Raw genomic sequence first — 17,764 nt, 5'->3', positions numbered from 1 at the left:
GGCCTATCACCCTCACCTTGACCTCCTTCCACCTATCGCATTTCCAACGCCCCTCTCCCAAGTCCCTCCTCCCCACCTTTTATCTTAGCCTGCTGGGCACACTTTCCTCATTCCTGAAGAAGGGCTCATGCCCGAAACGTCGATTCTCCTGTTCCTTGGATGCTGCCTGATCTGCTGCGCTTTTCCAGCAACACATTTTCAGCTCTGCTCCACTATCTCCCTTGCTAGGCTCCCCTTCCAGTTAACTCTGGCCAGCTCCTCCCTCATGTCTTTGTAGTTACCTTTACTTAATCGTAAAACCATTACATCTGATTCAGTCTTTTCCCTTTCAATCTGCAGGGTGAATTCTATCATACTGTAGTCACTGCCTCCAAGGGGTTTCTTCATGTTCAGCTCATAATCAAGTCTGTCTCATCACACATCACCAAATCTAGAACTACCTGCTCCCTAATGGGCTCTACCACAAGAGGTTCCGAAAAAACCATCTTGTGGACATTATACAAATTCTTTTTCTTGAAACTAGCTGATTTTCCATCTGCATATTGAAGTACTCCATGATTATTGTAATTTTGCCTTTCTTAAATGCCTTTTCTATCTCCTTATGTATTTTCTTCTCCATATCCTGACCATTGCTAGGAGGTCTGATTCCCATCAGCATCTTTTTTTTCCCTTTGTGTTCCCTCAACTCAACTCACACAGCACCTCCTTTATTCAATAGGACGTGTATCCTTGAATGTTTAATTCCCAGCCCTGATCCCCTTGCAACCATGTCTCTGTGAAACTCACAACATTGTGCCTGCCAATTTCAATCTGCGCTACAAGCTCCTTGTTTTGTATACTGCGTGCATTTAAGTATAATATTCTCAGTCCTGCTTCTCATAGAGGTTTTCTGATTTGCTGTGCATGAAGTTAGATTCCTGTCCCTTTCTATACTCTCTGTCCTATTACTTGTTCTGGAAACTTTAACCTCTGCAGAGCCCTCCCCACCTTTAACTTTTTTCCAAAATTCTCCATGAAATTGAACCCACACCCTCAGTATTTTATTTAAAGCCCTATCCACAGTCCAATTTGCAAGGACTCTGGTCCCAGCATGATTCAGGTGGAGTCCCATCAGAAAAGCTCCTTCCTTCTCCAGTATTGATGCCAATGTCTCGTGAATTTGAACCTGTTTCTCCCACAACAATCTCTGAGACACTTGTTTACCTCTTTAATTTGTTGATCATGTTGATTTGATCATAGCTCAGGGAGTAATCTAGAGGGTATTATCTTTTTGGTGCTTTTTAATTTGGCTCCTTGCTGCTCATATTTCCTCAGAGGAATCTCTTTCCTCTTTCTACCTATAACATTGGTACCTACGTAGACCATGAAAACTGGATATTTCCCCTCCAATACAGTCTTTGGGAGTCTTGATCCTGGCCACAGAGAACAGTGTCTATTCCCCTACTATATTATCCTAATTACAACAACATTTCTCTTTTCTCCCCTCTCTTGAATGGCTCCCTGTACCATCGTGCTATGATCAGTTTGCTCAACCTCCCTACAGCCCTACTCTCATCCACACACAGCAAGAATCTCAAACCTATTAGACTAGCTCAAGAGCTGAGTCTCCTTCAGCATTATCTCCTCGAACTCTCAACTTGGCTTACTCACAGTCACACCCTGCTGTCTGACCACTGACTGAATTTAAGGTAGCTAACCTAAGGGATGTGACTGCCTTCTGACACACAGCATCCAGATAACTCTCCCCCTTGTTGATTGTGTTGCAGTGTTCAAACTCAGACTCCCACTCATCAACCATGAGTCAGAGTTCCTCAAGCAACCAACATTTGCAACAGATGGGGTTCACAACAAACCACAATAGGGTCCACCAGCTCCCACATCATGCAGGTACAGCACATCACCTGGCCCAGCATCTCTATTGTGATTACTTCATTCTTAATTTAATTTTATAATATTTCTTACTGGTATTTTAGTTCATAACCTGTAAATATTTTCCCTTTTTACTTCAATCTGAAATTAACCTGTAAAGATAATCAAATTAGTAGCTATTACCAACCAATAATTTTATGGTTTATTTCTGATGTCACTTTTTTGTGCTGGGTCCCTAATCCTGGGCTTCAATTTATCATTTATCCTGTTTAAAATCCATACAAACCACGAGCCAACAAAAAGCAAGCAAAAAGCACCTCTTCCCCTCTGCACCAAATCCTCACATTGTCTCCAAATTCCTCACTTGAGCTGTGTCTCACTGTGGATGAGATCTCCTCTTCCTAACCACGCGAAGCTTACTATAACCTACTAAAATACTTAATGCAAAATTTTCACCTCAGTTCTGTACCTACGGAAACTTCCATCATGCACTGAAGATTATGTCCCTTGCAAATAAAATACACCCAATGCCACCCTCACCCTGATGGCCACCTTTGTGTGTGGCTGCATCATGCTGTGCGTGGATTCCCGGTACGCAAACACCAAGTGTCACTACATACTGAGGTTCTACCTGTCCCCGGTGTTGCAAAGGATTGGCCTAGCCTCGCTGCTGCGGAACGCTCCAAGTAGTTGGACCATTCCGTATCATCCAGTCTTCATGGAGAAATTTATGAAGAAAAGCACCTTTGACTACAAGTCCATCAGGAAGTGGTCAGCATTTAGTGTCCTTGAGACCCTTCAGAAAAAAAGGAGAGGGCAGATCCTGTTGGGCAGTTCCCAGGGCAGACTGTCAAAGTCATTTGGCAGAATGTCTCATTGCCAGAACTTTCCAACAAGCACCAGGACATGGCTTAGCTGGTGGTGAGAAGGGCTCTTCCTGTGAGATCCTTTATGCACGCCCGGATTCTCTGTGCCACCGCACGCTGCTCTCGAAGTGGCTGTGGAGGGGACAGGACTATCACACACCTCCTTCTGGAATGTGCCTATGCAAAGGAAGTCTGGAGGGTTTTCAAGAATAGTCCCGAGCAGCTCTGTGACGTGGGACTCCGTGCTCTACAGTCTTTTCCCTGGGATGCACACTGAGACGAACATCAACTGTACCTGGAGGATCATCAACTCGGTGAAAGACGCTCTTTGGTCTGCCCGAAACCTGTTCGTCTTCCAGCTGAAAGAGTTGACCTCGACTGAGTGTTGCAGACTGGCACATTCCAAAGTCCAGGACTACGTGCTGAGGGACACACTGAAGCTTGGGGCAGCTGCTGCCAAGGTGCGATGGGGAAAGACCACCATATAAGATCTGCCTGCCGAAGAACAATGGGGGCCAAATCAGTAATTGGGCTCTGCTGATGTCTCAGTTAAACACCAAGAGGATGGATGGTTAACATACAGACTTGTAAATACAAATGACTCAGTCTGTCCTCAGTATGTAAAAACATGTAATGTATATATGAATGGCATCACTAACTGTACAGATATCAAAAGTTTTTTATGAACAAAGTATATTTTTGAAATACAAAAAACACATTTGATATGTATGTGCCTATCACAATATTCAGAACCTTCCCTCAAGACCAAAGAAAATATGCACCTTTATTATGACAATATAGCAAGAAAAACAGTCACAATCAATGAAGGCAGGGAAAGGCTTGATTAATTGGAAAGCAGGATGAAGTGGGACAGAGGAAGAAGGTGCGGCGCGCGCTGGCAGCAGTAGGGGGCGCTGGTCTCGCGCGGGATCCGGGGTACGTTCCCACGGGCGGACCGGAAAAGGGCCTGCATGACCCGGCGGTGGTTCCCAGCAGTTGTTGTAACCCGGCAGTGATTTCCGGGAGGTCTGTGTGTGAGTTGTTCTCCGGCTCGTCATGAGAGTAAGTCAATATTCATTCATTTGGAAAAGTCCGGCAGTTATTCGGTTAAACTCGGGCCGTCTGTGTTTACGGCGGTAATGCGGGGGGTTCTGTGGTTCCTGGTGGAGTGAGGTTTTTCTCGGTGGAAAAAGTGACTGTAACTTTATTTGGAGCCAAGTTGCAGGCCCAGTCACATTGTGTTTTTTTTTAACTGCAGACGGAGATAAACGGGAATAACTGTATCTGTCTGTGAGGTTTGATGCAGAATAACTGTCTGGTCTGTTGTATTCGCTTCAGTAAATTAACGGAATGTTTTTGAGCACTCTCCAAATGAATGTATTTGTTCAAAGTAAGAAAACGAAACCTTAAGCGGGAGCTGTCAGCTACCTTGTGAACAATAAAGTGAGTTATTCCTTTTTAATGATATGTTTGTCAGACTGGAAAAGTAAAGCAGTTTTGCAGTTATATCATTCTTTTCATGACCATCGAATGTCTCAAAAGTACGTTCTGTTCAACAAAATACTTTGTGTAACCGTTCGTGTATTGGAAGGTGACAGCCAATCGCACGTAACAAGCTTGCACAAATAGCATTGATAATAACCAAATAATCTATTTTTGTGAAGTTGACGGTGGGAGGAAAAATTGGCCACGAGAGATGGGAGAATGTCCTTACTTTTCTTTAGTTCCTAGTAAGGTTATTTCAATCATTCTACGCTGATGAGTGATGTTTATTTCCTTACTGTTGTCAACGGGGCTTTCATTGACCATGCATTTCGATACTCTCACCACAAGAGCAGGTCAGAGAATTGTGCAGTGAGTAACTCACCTCCAGTTTCCCTAAAACCTCTGAAGTATCTACAAGGCACAAGTCATTAAAATGATGGGATGTCCATGCCAAGAAATCCATTTGGATTTATTATTTGATATTTTTCAACAGTCTAATATAACTGTGTAGCTTCATGGCACATTTTAGAGGGCACTTGTGCCATGTCTACTACAATGCAGCGGGAATTGCTGACAGTGTTGAAGAAGTTAACATTTTTTTGGAATCACTTTTCTGATGAAGCAAGTGTTCTTCTGACCACCAGTGCTATTGTGAGCCACTGTACTATATCTCCTCAAAAGTTTGGAAATTACAATGTAAATGAAGCAGATTATTCATCCATTAGTAGAAGTAAGCTTTTCAATGTTTACTTAGAAGGCCTCCAAACTAATTTCACTGGCTAATTTCAGTTTTGCTCACCCTCAGACTGTTACTGCCTCTGTTCTCGGCTGCATGTGAAATTATGGGCTTCGTTCCTGGCCAAGCCATTCCCTGTTTTTTTGCTCTCTCTCTACCCTATCCTAAAGTAATTCCTGATGATGCTGCCCCACTTCCCTGTTTTATTTCCACTTTCTGCCCAAGCCCCTGTCTGTCAACTTTATTCCCAAGTCTCACTGCCTCTCTGAAGCCTTGTTTCCTCCTCTAACAGCAACAAGAAGTTGCATCTATGTCGCACTTTAAACATAAAATGTCCCAAGGCACTTTATAGGAAAATTATCAAACTGCGTTCAATATTGAGCCACGAAAGGAAATACTAAGGTGGATGATGAAAATTTTACTAAAGTGCTAGGCTTGAAGGAGCATGTTAAAGCGGAATTGTTAAACTCTTACTTCAGATGATACCTTATGTGCATTTTCCATTTTAAATGTTTGATTCATGTCATTCAACTGGTATTTTTTCTATTCAGTAAATATACATATGGAATAAGACTCTGACCATGTTCTTTTTTGCTTATAGTTTGTTGAATGTAGATGCCATTGGCCTGTCCAGTACTGTAACCCATCTGTAATTATCCTTCAGAAGATGGTGAGCTGTCTGTTTGAACTATTCCATTTGGCGTATGTGTGCCAGGAATGACGTTAGCTTGAGAGTTCCAGGATTTTGCACTACTGACAGTGAAGGTACAGCAGTTATAATTCCAAGTTAGTGTGACGATACTATGGCTTTAAGAGGTTACTTTGTCCTGATTTAAGAGGTTTTAAGGCAGAATTGTTGATCAGCCTACCAGAATCATTAGAGCAAACAGCTTGTGAGGCCTTAGTTTTTTTTCTAAAATTGGAACAACAGAAACATCCTGAGTGGGTGTGGTCAAGCTCCCATGGAACCAGGGTTTTTAGTTTTAGTTTCCAGCAATTGCTGTTGGGGTCTTGAAGTGGAAGCTATTTTTTCTTTCGGTTACAGCCAAAAGCTGGGGTTGTCTTACTGCTGCTGGAGTTGCATGTGAGGCAATTTGTTTTCTGAATTTGCCTTTTGCCAAAGCTGTGTTTATGAGATGTTACTATATTTTCTATTATTGTATTTTAACTATAGTATATGAATAAATAATGTTTTGGATTACATAAATAATGTGGAGTAGTTGCACCTGGAACACGGCATCTTAACTTAACTTTTTATTATTTTAAAAATAAACGTCTAGGCTATCTTAATATATTTTGAGATCTCGCCTGGTCCGTAACATCAGGGTGATACATGTCTTGGAGTGGAACTTACACGTGCTGATTTTTCAACATACCTTCTGCCCTTGGCTCTCAAGGTGGTAGATGTCACAGGTTTGGAACGTCTTGTCAAAGGAGTCAAAGGATTTACTACTGTATATCATACATATGATACAGACTGCTGCCCATGTGGAGAGAGTGAATGTTGAAGCTGTGGGAATGGAATGCAATCAAGCAGGCTACATTGCTGTCAATGGTGTCAAGTTTCTTGATTATAATTGGAGGTGCACACATTCAGAGAAAGTGGAGAGTATTTCATTAAGGTTTTGATGTGTACCTTGTAGCTGGTGGCCAGGCTTTTGGGAATCATAAAGTGAATTAAGGCCACAGAATTCTCAACCTTTGACCTGCTATGTAGCCACAGTATTTATATGGTTGCTCAAGTTAATTTTCAGATCAATAGTGAACAAAGAATAATATCTGACCAAGGTTTTGACTCAGTTGATCGGGAACTGCTATGAATGACAAGCAAGCTGCCCTATGAAATTCATCAACATCCTCTGATTCCTCCCTGACAAGATGCCAACTACGATCCTCATGGATAATGTGACAGAATTCTTTAAGGTCAAGAGGGATGTATCGTTGCCCTCAGTCTTTTCTCTATCTTCAATGCCACCATTTTTCATCTTGTCAAGAACAAGCTTCCCAGAGGTGTGGATATTGTCCACAGAATGAATGAAAACTTTTCAACATCAACCGGTTGCAACCCAAGAAGAAAATGACACTGACCTTGCTTGTGGGACTTCAGCATGCAGGTGATAATGTCATCTCTGCAGTCTCTGGAGGGAATCTTCAAGTCTCACTTAATGCCTTCGCAGAAGCATACTGAAGTGTATGTCTCATGTATATTCCCAGGAAACTTCATTACCTTAACAATCTGTCCCAGGTCAAGTTCCGGTCCATCCCTCCATTTAAAATCAGCTGAGAATTCGTCTCAAGCACGGAATGTTTTGTTAGCTGGGAAGCTACCTCTGATCTAAGGCTGGCATCATTGGACGTGATGTTGAATCTCTGCAATCTGTGAGTGTCAGCATTTTTTGATAACCAAGATCCTTGTGTACAAGGCAGTCATCCTTGTGATTCTTCTACATAGCTCCAAAATTTGGACGACATATAGACCCTTGAAAAGTATCATTAACACTGCTTGAGACAATTTCAAGTATCAGCTGAGACGTTCTAAAATCAGTGTCCTTGAATCACCAACGTGAGAAAGGATGTGGAATGGGAGGAGGTTACATAGTGTCTATCCAATATCTATTGTAATCGCCTCCACCACTCTCAGGTAGTGCATTCCAGATCCTAATCTCTATGTAAAAATAAAATGATCCTCATGTTGCATTGGTTCTAAAGCCAATCGTCTTCTATCTAGGCACTCTAATTTCTTGACTCACTTGCCATTAGGAACAGCTTTCCTTTATCTGCTCTGTCTCAACCCCACCTGATTTTGAACATCTCTGCCACGTCTCCTGTTAACGTTCTCTTCCTAAAAGAGATCGATCCTAGCTTATGCAATCAACCAAATAACTGAAATCACTCATACATGGATCTATTTAGGTATAACTCAACACCTCTCCAAAGACCTTCATATTCTGCCTAAAGTGCAGTGCCTCAAATCTGACTCTATTATTGTTCAAGCTAAACCCAAGCTTTTAGCTGGAGAAATTCAGCTGAGTGCAATCATTCATCTTTCGCCCTCAATAGCAAGTCCCATTTCTTCTCTGCTCAATATGTTCATTGCCTCTGTATGCACATATGGGTATGGGAGGGATGATGCCAGAGAGTGAGTGGATTTGCCAGGGGGGGGAAATGGAGTCATTGCTGCAGCACAAAATTTTAACAGTACTGTTCTCCCCAACTATTCAAAACAACCGGGAAATTTGCCAAACCTCAGCACATTACACTGTAGGTCGGATGAAACTGTTCCATGGGATCTGTGTTTAGTGAATAATAAATGTTCCAGTCCAACCACATGAATCAGTCTTCAAGTGGAAATGCAAAGCTCATCGTATCTCCCTTTCAGTAACTGAAATAAGAGACTGGCAGCCAAATGTGAATGTAACAGTGAGTACAACAATGTTATCTTTGTTATTTACTGGGAATCCATCCAGAATCAAGAAAGCCCAGGAAAGACCGGCAACATTTAAATTGAATCAGGATGGAAAGACTTGCAAGGAATAGTGAGACAGCAGCAGAAACCTGAAGAGACTCTCATGAACCAAAGAAAGAGACACTGAATGCTTCTGTGAGAGGAAGAAAATGCATGTCAGCAGTGACTTAATTGGTAGTGCTGTCATCTTGGAGTCAGAAGGTTTTGAGTTCAAGTCTCACTGGGGCATTAGCACAGAAATCAGAGTTGATATGGGAGCGTTGAAATGTGCTGCACTACTAGAAGTTCATTTTTGTTTGGAAGAGATGTTTCAGGAATAAAAGAATGACTAGGGTAGGAATAGGTCCAGTCAAGGATAGTAGTGGGAAGTTGTGTGTGGAGGCTGAAGAGATTGGGGAGACACTGAATGAATACTTTTCGTCAGTATTCACTCAGGAAAAGGACATTGTTGTCAATGCGAGTACTGAGTCACAATTAAGTAGAATGGATGGCTTTGAGGTATGTAGAAAAGAGGTGTTGGAAATTCTAATTCTGTAAATATGTGCAATACAAGTAAACTTTAGTTCCAGTTTTATCCTTCATTAACTGGCTTGCTGGTTTAGAACACATTTGGTGCTTTCGTGCCATCAATGCATGGTTGTAATTTAAGGCTGTAAGAAGAGTTTACAGTGTTCTGTGCATGTGACCTGTTTTCAATGACCCCACACAAGTTGACCTTGTTATTTATGACAGTTTGCTGACCTTCTGAAGTTTGGTGGAAGGGTGCTTGGTGGCATACTAAATCCAGTAAGAAAATAAATATCAGTACCACTTTTGGCATTTCAGTCATCTCTTGACATTATGGTTTTATATTTCATGATTATAGAGAGAGAGAGGGGAAAATGTTATAACTGGGACATCGTGACCTAACACTGCAGTACATCAGGCACAGTGGTCGGAGAGTAACACTCTACTTGTTGTATCATTCCTGTGAACAACATATAAACTGCATGAAATCATGAGTTCAAAATTTTAATAATGATTTCAAGAATAAAGATTGTCTTTAGAGATACCTCCTTAACAGCATGAATTGTGAGCAGAACTGATGTTATAAGGTAACTAAACAGGTCAAATTCCATTTGATTGCATTCCCTTGTAGGAATTTGTACCATTTTTTTCAAGGAACAAATAATAGCCAAAGTTATAAGCAAAGGAAGTAGAATTATATCTTACTTCTATTCAAATTCATGATTGTATATGTCGCATTTCTGTTTATGGGCTCCATGATCTGGCCTCATATCTTTTCTAGATCTTTGCATTGGGAGTCACTGGAATGGAATTGCTGCTTCAATTTCTCTACTCAACAACTCCTAACCAATCTATTGCCCTCTGAAATTACAGCACTCCATTTCTGCCATGACCACCTGCTATTATCTTGCACTATCATTCTTCTAATCATTTAATCATTCTTGCCCTTTCACAGGCCTTTCCCATTATTCTTTTCCACCCACCTTTTCCTGGCTCAGAATCTCATTATTAGCAATTACGTTTCTAACTTCTTTCAGTTCTTAAGAAAGTCACCAACCTAAAATATATATACCTTTTTCCACGTATGGAGTCAGCTATTACGAGGGGGCATAGCTTTAAATTAAGGGATGGTAGGTATAGGACAGATGTTAGGGGTAGATTCTTTACTCAGCGAGTCGTGAGTTCTTGGAATGCCCTGCCAGTAGCAGTGGTGGACTCTCCCTCTTTATGGGCATTTAAACGGGCATTGGATAGGCATATGGAGGATAGTGGGCTAGTGTAGGTTAGGTGGGCTTGGACCGGCGTAACATCGAGCGCCAAAGGGCCTGTACTGTGCTGTATTTTTCTATGTTCTAAAATAACGCTATGCCTGACTCACTCAAGTGGACACACAAAATGCAACCTTTGAGGAAGAATAGGGAGTTATCCAGTTTTTTTTTGGACAATATTTGCTCCTCAACCAGCATTAAATGACAGATTATCTGATCATCATCACATCTAGTTGGGGGAGCCTATGTTTTGGAAATTGACTTCTAAGTTTCCTAATTCAGATAGTGACTAGATTTCAAAGATACTTTGACTGTAAAACGGACACATCCAGTGATTACAGGATCCCATATGAATTATTTTTTTTCTAAACGTAATAATATAAAGGAGATTAAAAATATGTTGAAACCGAATCTGTTGTGGCAGTAGTGTGATGTTGTGCACTGGGAGAGCCCAGAATCTAGCAAAAGTTTAAAAAAAAGATTGTTACAGTTTGATTTGCCACCTTGACAGCAATTCAGTTAAAACCAGAGATATGTTACAGACCATTGCGTTAGAATAAGAAAGGGGCAATATTGCGTGAGAAAGAGATGAGTGAGTAAGTATGTGAGAATAGAAGTGTTAATGGAAAACTTCATTCAATCTAAGACCGAAAAATCCAGATTAAAATTTGGGTTTGTGGTTGTGAGACAAATGAAATAGCAGTGCAGGTGAAATACTGGGAATTTTAGTTAAGTATAATTCAATTTCAGCGCAACATCCTGGGCTGAAGTGCTCGTTCCTGTGCTGTACCATTCTGTGTTCGTTGCTCCAGAACTATGTTCTAGTTCTTCGTTCCCAGTTTTCACCTGAGGACTACTTATCCATAAGTAAGTTAGACACTGTAATTCCGTAACTTTTATTTCTGAATTGCTAATTCACTAAAATTTCAATCACATGGCTGGGCCTGTTCCCCAATACGAGGTTGGATATGATCCCTTACCTATTTACCTCTTCTGGATGCACCAAACAAATTCCTTGCAATTCAATATCCTAGCATTAAGGGAGTCCCAATCAATATAGAGGATTAAAGTCACTAACTACAACAACGCTCTTGTTTTAACATTCTCCCATAATCTGACCACACATCTGTTCCTCTATCTCCTGCTGACTGTTGGGCAGCCTATAGTATGACCCCATCAAAGTGATGGCACCCTATCCCTGTGCTGTACACATATGGCCTTACTGAATAAACTCTCCAAAGTAAACTCCCTCCATACGGTTGTGATATTCTTTATAATCAATAATGCAAATGCCCCGCCTCTCTTTACATTCTATGACGCCCGAAACATCTAAATCCTAGATGCTAAGGTGCCAGTCTTGACCCTGTCTCAATCAAGTCTTTGGGAGAAAGTGAGGACTGCTGATGCTGGTGGTCAGAGTCGAAGACTGTGGTGCTGGAAAAGCACAGCCGGTCAGGCAGCATCCGAGGAGCAGGAGAGTCGATGTTTTGAGCATAAGCTCTTCGGCAGGAATAAGGGGGTCGCCCAAGGGGGCTGAGAGATAAATGGGAGCAGGGGGTGGGGCTAGGGAAGGTAGCTGGAAAGGTAGATGAAGGTGGGGTGAAGGTAATAGGTCAGAGAGGAGAATGGAGCAAATGGGTAGGAAGAAGGATGTCCAGATAGGACAGTTCTAGAAGGCAGTGCCAAGTCGGAGGGTTGGATCTGGGGTAAGGTGGGGGAGGAGAAATGAGGAAACTGGTGAAATCCACATTGGTCCCATGGTTGGTCCCAAGGCGGAAGATGAGGCGTTCTTCCTCCAGGTGTCTGGTGGCCAGAGTCTAGTGGTGGAGGAGGCTCAGGACCTGCATATACTTGGTGGAGTGGTAGGGGGAGTTAAAGTGTTTGGCCACAGGGGGACAGGTTGTTTATTGCGTGTCCCAGAGATATTCTCTGAAATGTTCGACAGGCTAGCATCCTGTCTCCCCAATGTGGAGGAGGACACAGTAGATGATGTGTGTGAAAGGATCCTTTAGGACCTTGGATGGAGGTTGGGGGGGGAGGTTTTGGCGCAGGTTTTGCATTTCTTGCTGTGGCAGGGGAATGCGCCAGGAGTGGAAGGGGCGGTTGGTGGGGGGGGGGGTGGATCTAACAAGTAAGGGAATGCGGAGGGATTGGTCTCTCTGGAATACACATAGGGGTGTGGAGAAAAATAAATCCCTGGTGGTCGGGTCTGCTTGTAGGTGGCGGAAATGGCAGAGAATGATGCAGTGTAGCTGGAGGTTGGTGGGGTGGAAGGTAAGGACGGATGGTGGGGGGGGCTCTATCCTTGCAGTGATTGAAGGGATGGGGTTTAAGGGCAGAGGTGTGGGAAGTGGAGGAGATACACTGGAGTCTATCATCGACTACGTGGGAGGGGAAATTGCAGCCTTTGAAGAAGGATGCTATCTGGGATGTTCTGTCGTGGAGTTGGTCCACCTGGGAGCAGATGTGGTAGAGGCAAAGGAATTGAGAATAAAGAATAGCATTTTTACAGGAAGCAGAGTGGAAAGAGGTGTAATCCAGGTAGCTGTGGGACTCGGTGGGTTTGTAGTAGATGTCCATGTTGAGTTGGTTGCTGGAAATGGAGATGGAGAGGTTCAGGAAGGGGAGGGAGTTGTCTGAGATGGTCCAGGTTAACTTGAGGTTAGGGTGGAAGGTGTTCATGATGTTGAGCATGAGATAGCACCAATATAGTCATCAATGTAGCAGAGGAAAAGGTGGGGAATGGTGCCAGTGTAGCTGTGGAAGATGGACTGTTCCACTTACCCAACGAAGAGGCAAGCAAAACTTGGGCCCATGTGGGTGCCATGGCTACCCCTTTGGTCTGGAGGAAGTGGGAGGATTTGAAGGAGAAATTGTTGAGGGTGAGGGCCAGTTCAGCCAATTGAATGATTGTGTCAGTGAAAGCGTACTGGCTGGGTTGGCGAAGAGGCAGAAATGGTGGGCTTGGAGGCCTTCATGGTGGATAGATGTTCACAGGGACTGGATGTCCATGGTGAAGATAAGGCATTGGGGAACAGGGAAGTGAAAGTCATGGGGGAGGTGGAGGGGATAGGTTGTGTCCCAAATGTATGTGGGGAGTTCCTGGACCAAGGGGGGCAGGACACTGTCAGTGTATGCAGCGATAGGTTTGCTGGGTCAGGAGCAGGCTGAATCAAGTCTCTGTAATAGCTACAACTTGATCTACTAATCTAGATCTGTAGTGTATTTTTATCGCTTCAAATTGTTATCCCTGTTGATGTTATTACCAGGCACATCAGATCACAACCTGAAGTTTAACTTGATAGATCATGTAGAAACTCTGGATGTGAGTCGATTGCTTTCATTGGGCCTGGATTGTTAAAGTTGGTTTATTCAAATTTTACGTATTGTTGCATTCTAGCGAGCAGGAAATGTGATATTAGCACTGGAAACAATTCTGATAATTTTTTTCTTATTTATGAGGCCATGCTTTTTAAGGCATTTTCATATGTTCAAGTGCTATACAAATGCTAGTTGTTGTCCTGATGTGTTGCCCTTCAGCAACAAGAACAATACCACCTAATTTCATCAGATTGAATTCAGATCATGTAATGAAGCATTAAAGTAAGTTGGAAATTTGAAATAAAAACAGAACATACTGCAAGTAAATACCAAGTCTGGCCATAAAGAGTCTCCAACATGAAATGCTAACTGTCTGTTCACTGATGTTGTTAGACCTGCAAAGTATTTCCAACATTTTCTATTTATGTTTCATGAGGTGAAGCAATTTGTGATGGCCAATCGGTAAATAAAATGGTCTGCTGTGAATAGGCACACTGATTGCACAGTACCTTTTTCCACATTACATGCTGTCACCCGTCTCATGCTTCCCACTATTTTTACACCATTGGTCACTTTACCCATTGGTCAAATAATTTTTTATTTGTAAGGTTCCTTGATATTTTGTGAATGAATAAAATTGCTCAAAGTAAATAAAGAAATGCATTTCTGTCTGGAATAATTTTTCTTTGGGATTTTTGCTAATAGTAGGTTTTCTCGCTAACTTTGTCAGTGGCGAATACCTGTAACATTATTGCAGACAGATATAAAAGCTGCTTTGCACTTTTTGTCACTGCTTAGGTGTTTCTCTTTACCTTCAAGAAATTGCAGACACTTCTGGCCCAATTCTTTGTAGACATGCATTCTTCTGGTCTTTATACCTAGTCAGCTGAACTGCAATCGTCCACAGTGATCCTGCAGTCAACAGATTTCGTCTAAGGCCTGCAGTTCTGCTACATCTACTCAGGAATGGTGAACAATTAAACAACAAGCAGGAGGTCAGGGTTCCACAAGCATCCCCATCTTCAACGGTAGGGAAGCCCAGCTCATCAGCACAAAAGACCAGGCTGAAGTATTTGCATCTGTCTTCAGCCAGAAATGTTGAGTGAATGATCCATTTTGGCCACCTACTGAGGTCCCCAACATTACACACCACAATGTTCAGCCAATTTGATTCACCCACATAATATAAAGAAACAGCTGAAAGCATTGGAAAGGCTGTGGGCCCTGACATCATTCCAGCAACAGTGCTGAAGCCTTGTGTCCTAAAACTAGCTGCGCCCCTTACCAAGCCGTATCAGTATAGATTCAACACTGGCATCTATCCAACAAATTGGAAAATTGTCCATGTATATCTTGTACACACAAATGAGGACAAGTCCAGTCTGACCAATTGTGGCCCTATCAGTCTACATTTGATAATCGGTAAAGTGATGGAAGGGGCAATTGACAGTGCTATCAAATAGCACTTATGCATAATAACCTTCTCAATGGCACTCGATTCGAATTCCACCATGACTATTCAGTTCCTGACCTCATTACAATCTTGTTTTAAACTTGGACAAAACAGCTAAACTCCAGAGGTGAGGTGAGAGTCATATTCCTTGACATGTACACTCCATTTGACCAAGAGTGGCATTGGGTAGTCCTCACAAAACTGGGCATGAAGGTGTGGGCAGTTTGAAGTCATACTTAGCACAAAAAAGGCTTTGTGGTTATTGTATGTCCATCCTCTCAGACCCAGGACATCACTACAGGAGTTTCTCAAGGTAATACAGCAGGCCCAAAAATCTTAAGCTGTTTTATCCATCCAATGGTTTCATCATAATGCCTGAAGTGGACATTCTCAGTGATGATTGCATAATGTTCAACAATAATTACAACTCCTCAGACACTGAAGCAGACTGTCTCTCTCCTAAAATTGTGACCTCTACCAGCTAAAAGGACAAGGGCAGTAGATGCTTGGAACATTACCACTGCAAGTTCCCTTCCTCATCTTGTACCTTCCTGATTAGGAACTATATCACTGTTCCTTCACTGTGACTGAATCGAAGTGGTAGATGTCCTTTCTAATAGCATTTTGAATGTAATCCTTCAAATGTAGAAGACAGTGATTCAAGAAAGTAGTTCACCACCACCTTCTCCATGCATTTGGGGATGGGCAATAAGTTCTGGTTTGGCCAGTGACATCCATATCTCATGATTTCATTTTTTTAAAAAGCTGTTGCATCCTCATGTTCAGCAAAAACCCAGTCTCGACCTGAAGTGCAGTGATAAGTCTTGGCCACTACACCGTTTCAATGTGTCAGCCTCATTCTCTAGTTAAATAAAATAATATCCAGCAAGATAAACTACCTCCAAAGAAACATTTCTCTGTAGTTGGCGTGCTTAGGAAATGAGCCATGAATGTCTTGAGATTCCTGTCAAAATTGGAGAATTGGGAATCCTACCCCTGGAGGAAACGTGCATGCGTGTGTTACGAAGCACTATAGTAGTAGACCTGGTCTGGAGACTCAGTAGCTTATACCCTAACTGCTATAGTATACCACGATGGTGGATCATAAAAAGGAAGCTACTTTTACTGGCCTGATGGTGGGTAGATGTTATACATTTTGCCTCAGTTTTAATCTTCTCTAATTTTCAGGACTAGCACTGGAGCAGAATGAGTGCAGAAGCAGCAGATCGTGAGGCGGTGACCTCTAGTCGACCCTGCACTCCACCTCAGACAATTTGGTTTGAATTCTTATTAGATGAAGGACTGCTTGAAAAACATTTGCAGAAGTCTTATCCAGGTTTGTTCAATTGCCTGCCTGAAAGATTTGGCCAGGCAGTTTACAGCTCCTACGTTCAAAAAGCAAGTGTTATCAGTAATTACATGTTAATGACATGACTGTAATTGTATTTTTTTTGTAAAGAAACAGGAAACCCAACATCTGAGCTGCTTAGTAATTTCTTACAAGAAAGAAAACTTGCAAAACAAACTGTCATCTTTCAGTTCAATGTTTTTGCAGATTTTAGGGAAAACAAAATCCTACAAGCTGTTGGTGACCTGGCAGAAAATATGTGACCTACGATGATCTAGTAACCATGCTAAAATTTTAAAATGTCATGAATGAAATTGTAAAACGAAATTACTATCACTACTCTAGGTACGTGTAGGCTCTTAAAACTGTTTAGAGTTTGCAATTTGTTGCTTAAGTGAGATATGCAATGCCCATATTGTGAATCAACAATTCACAGTCATCAATTTAATGAAATTCAGCTCTTAAATAGTTAAGATCCTCTCACTATTGACATCATCGAGGAACGTAATACTTTTATGTAAAGATGCTATCTGTTGTATATTAAGCCACACAAATTAGAAAATGACAGACTTCTCACTTGATCAAAGCCAAATCTAGATTAGGCTTAGCACGCTTGGTCTCTATGATGCCTCACATGCTTCAGGGCGCAATATAATTTTCAGCCAGGATTTCTGAATCTGCATTCTGTCCAAAATTATCTCCTGGATTGTGATTTATTCAGAAATCAGGTTGAGAATGGGTTTTGAATTGTACCATCCACGACTGATATACACTGATATTGTCCAGAGTCAAACATGCAAAATGACTTTCAGACATGGAATTGTAGGGTTACTTGCATTTGCAGAATCAGCTTAACTCTGAGCAGTCTTGAGAGGAAGTAAAAAGGGCTGAGAGATTTTTTTGTACAGCTGGCAATGCAGTATGCCTCTCAAAGCTTGTGTTGTGCTTCATTTAACGTGCAGTGCTGACTCCTATAGTTGCTGCAATTTGGAGGCAGTGCAAATAGCAATAGAGCTTCCAATACACATCAAAACACATTGGTTTTTCAGGTGCCCTGTGTAGTTGCTTCATGTGAAAATTAGAATAAAAAGATTTCATTTGAATATTTTTGTGGAGTATCAGTAGATTTTTAAAAAATGATTTGAATATGTTGCAGTGGTTACAATTAAAAATTATACAACACCAGGTTATAAACAGGTTTATTTGGAAGTACTAGCTTTTGAAGCGCTGTTCCTTCGTCAGGTAGCAGCATTCCAAAAGCTAGTATTTCCAAATAAACCTGTTGGACTATAACCAGGTGTTGTATGATTTTTAACTTTGTCCACCCAGTCCAAGTCTGGCACCTCCACATTATGCCAGTAGTTATAGTTAGTGAAATTGCTGCTATTTTTAATGATCTCTCTGTGAAATATCCTCCACCATTTCAGATCAAACAGCAAGATTGT

At 41.8% G+C, this 17,764-nt stretch overlaps 1 protein-coding gene across 2 annotated transcripts in view; it reads left to right on the top strand.

Moving 5' to 3' along the window:
• The first annotated feature begins 3,696 nt into the window (after window positions 1–3,696).
• The window catches only part of ints8 (integrator complex subunit 8), an 80,502-nt gene continuing 66,434 nt past the window's right edge, over window positions 3,697–17,764 (top strand). Inside the window, exons 1-3 of one of the 2 annotated variants that reach the window (XM_043688036.1) lie at window positions 3,996–4,178; window positions 5,558–5,721; window positions 16,160–16,307. In XM_043688036.1, the coding sequence (XP_043543971.1) occupies window positions 16,178–16,307 (130 nt within the window). In that variant the 5' untranslated portion in view covers window positions 3,996–4,178; window positions 5,558–5,721; window positions 16,160–16,177. Of the gene's footprint in view, window positions 3,798–3,995; window positions 4,179–5,557; window positions 5,722–16,159; window positions 16,308–17,764 lie in introns of those variants that run through there. The other variant, XM_043688035.1, reaches the window with a different exon arrangement.

The sequence above is a fragment of the Chiloscyllium plagiosum genome, chromosome 4 (assembly GCF_004010195.1).
Source record: "Chiloscyllium plagiosum isolate BGI_BamShark_2017 chromosome 4, ASM401019v2, whole genome shotgun sequence".
NCBI classification, from domain to species: Eukaryota; Metazoa; Chordata; class Chondrichthyes; order Orectolobiformes; family Hemiscylliidae; genus Chiloscyllium; species Chiloscyllium plagiosum.
The sequence above is the reverse complement of the archived record's forward strand: the minus strand, read 5'-3'. Positions and strand labels throughout refer to the sequence as shown.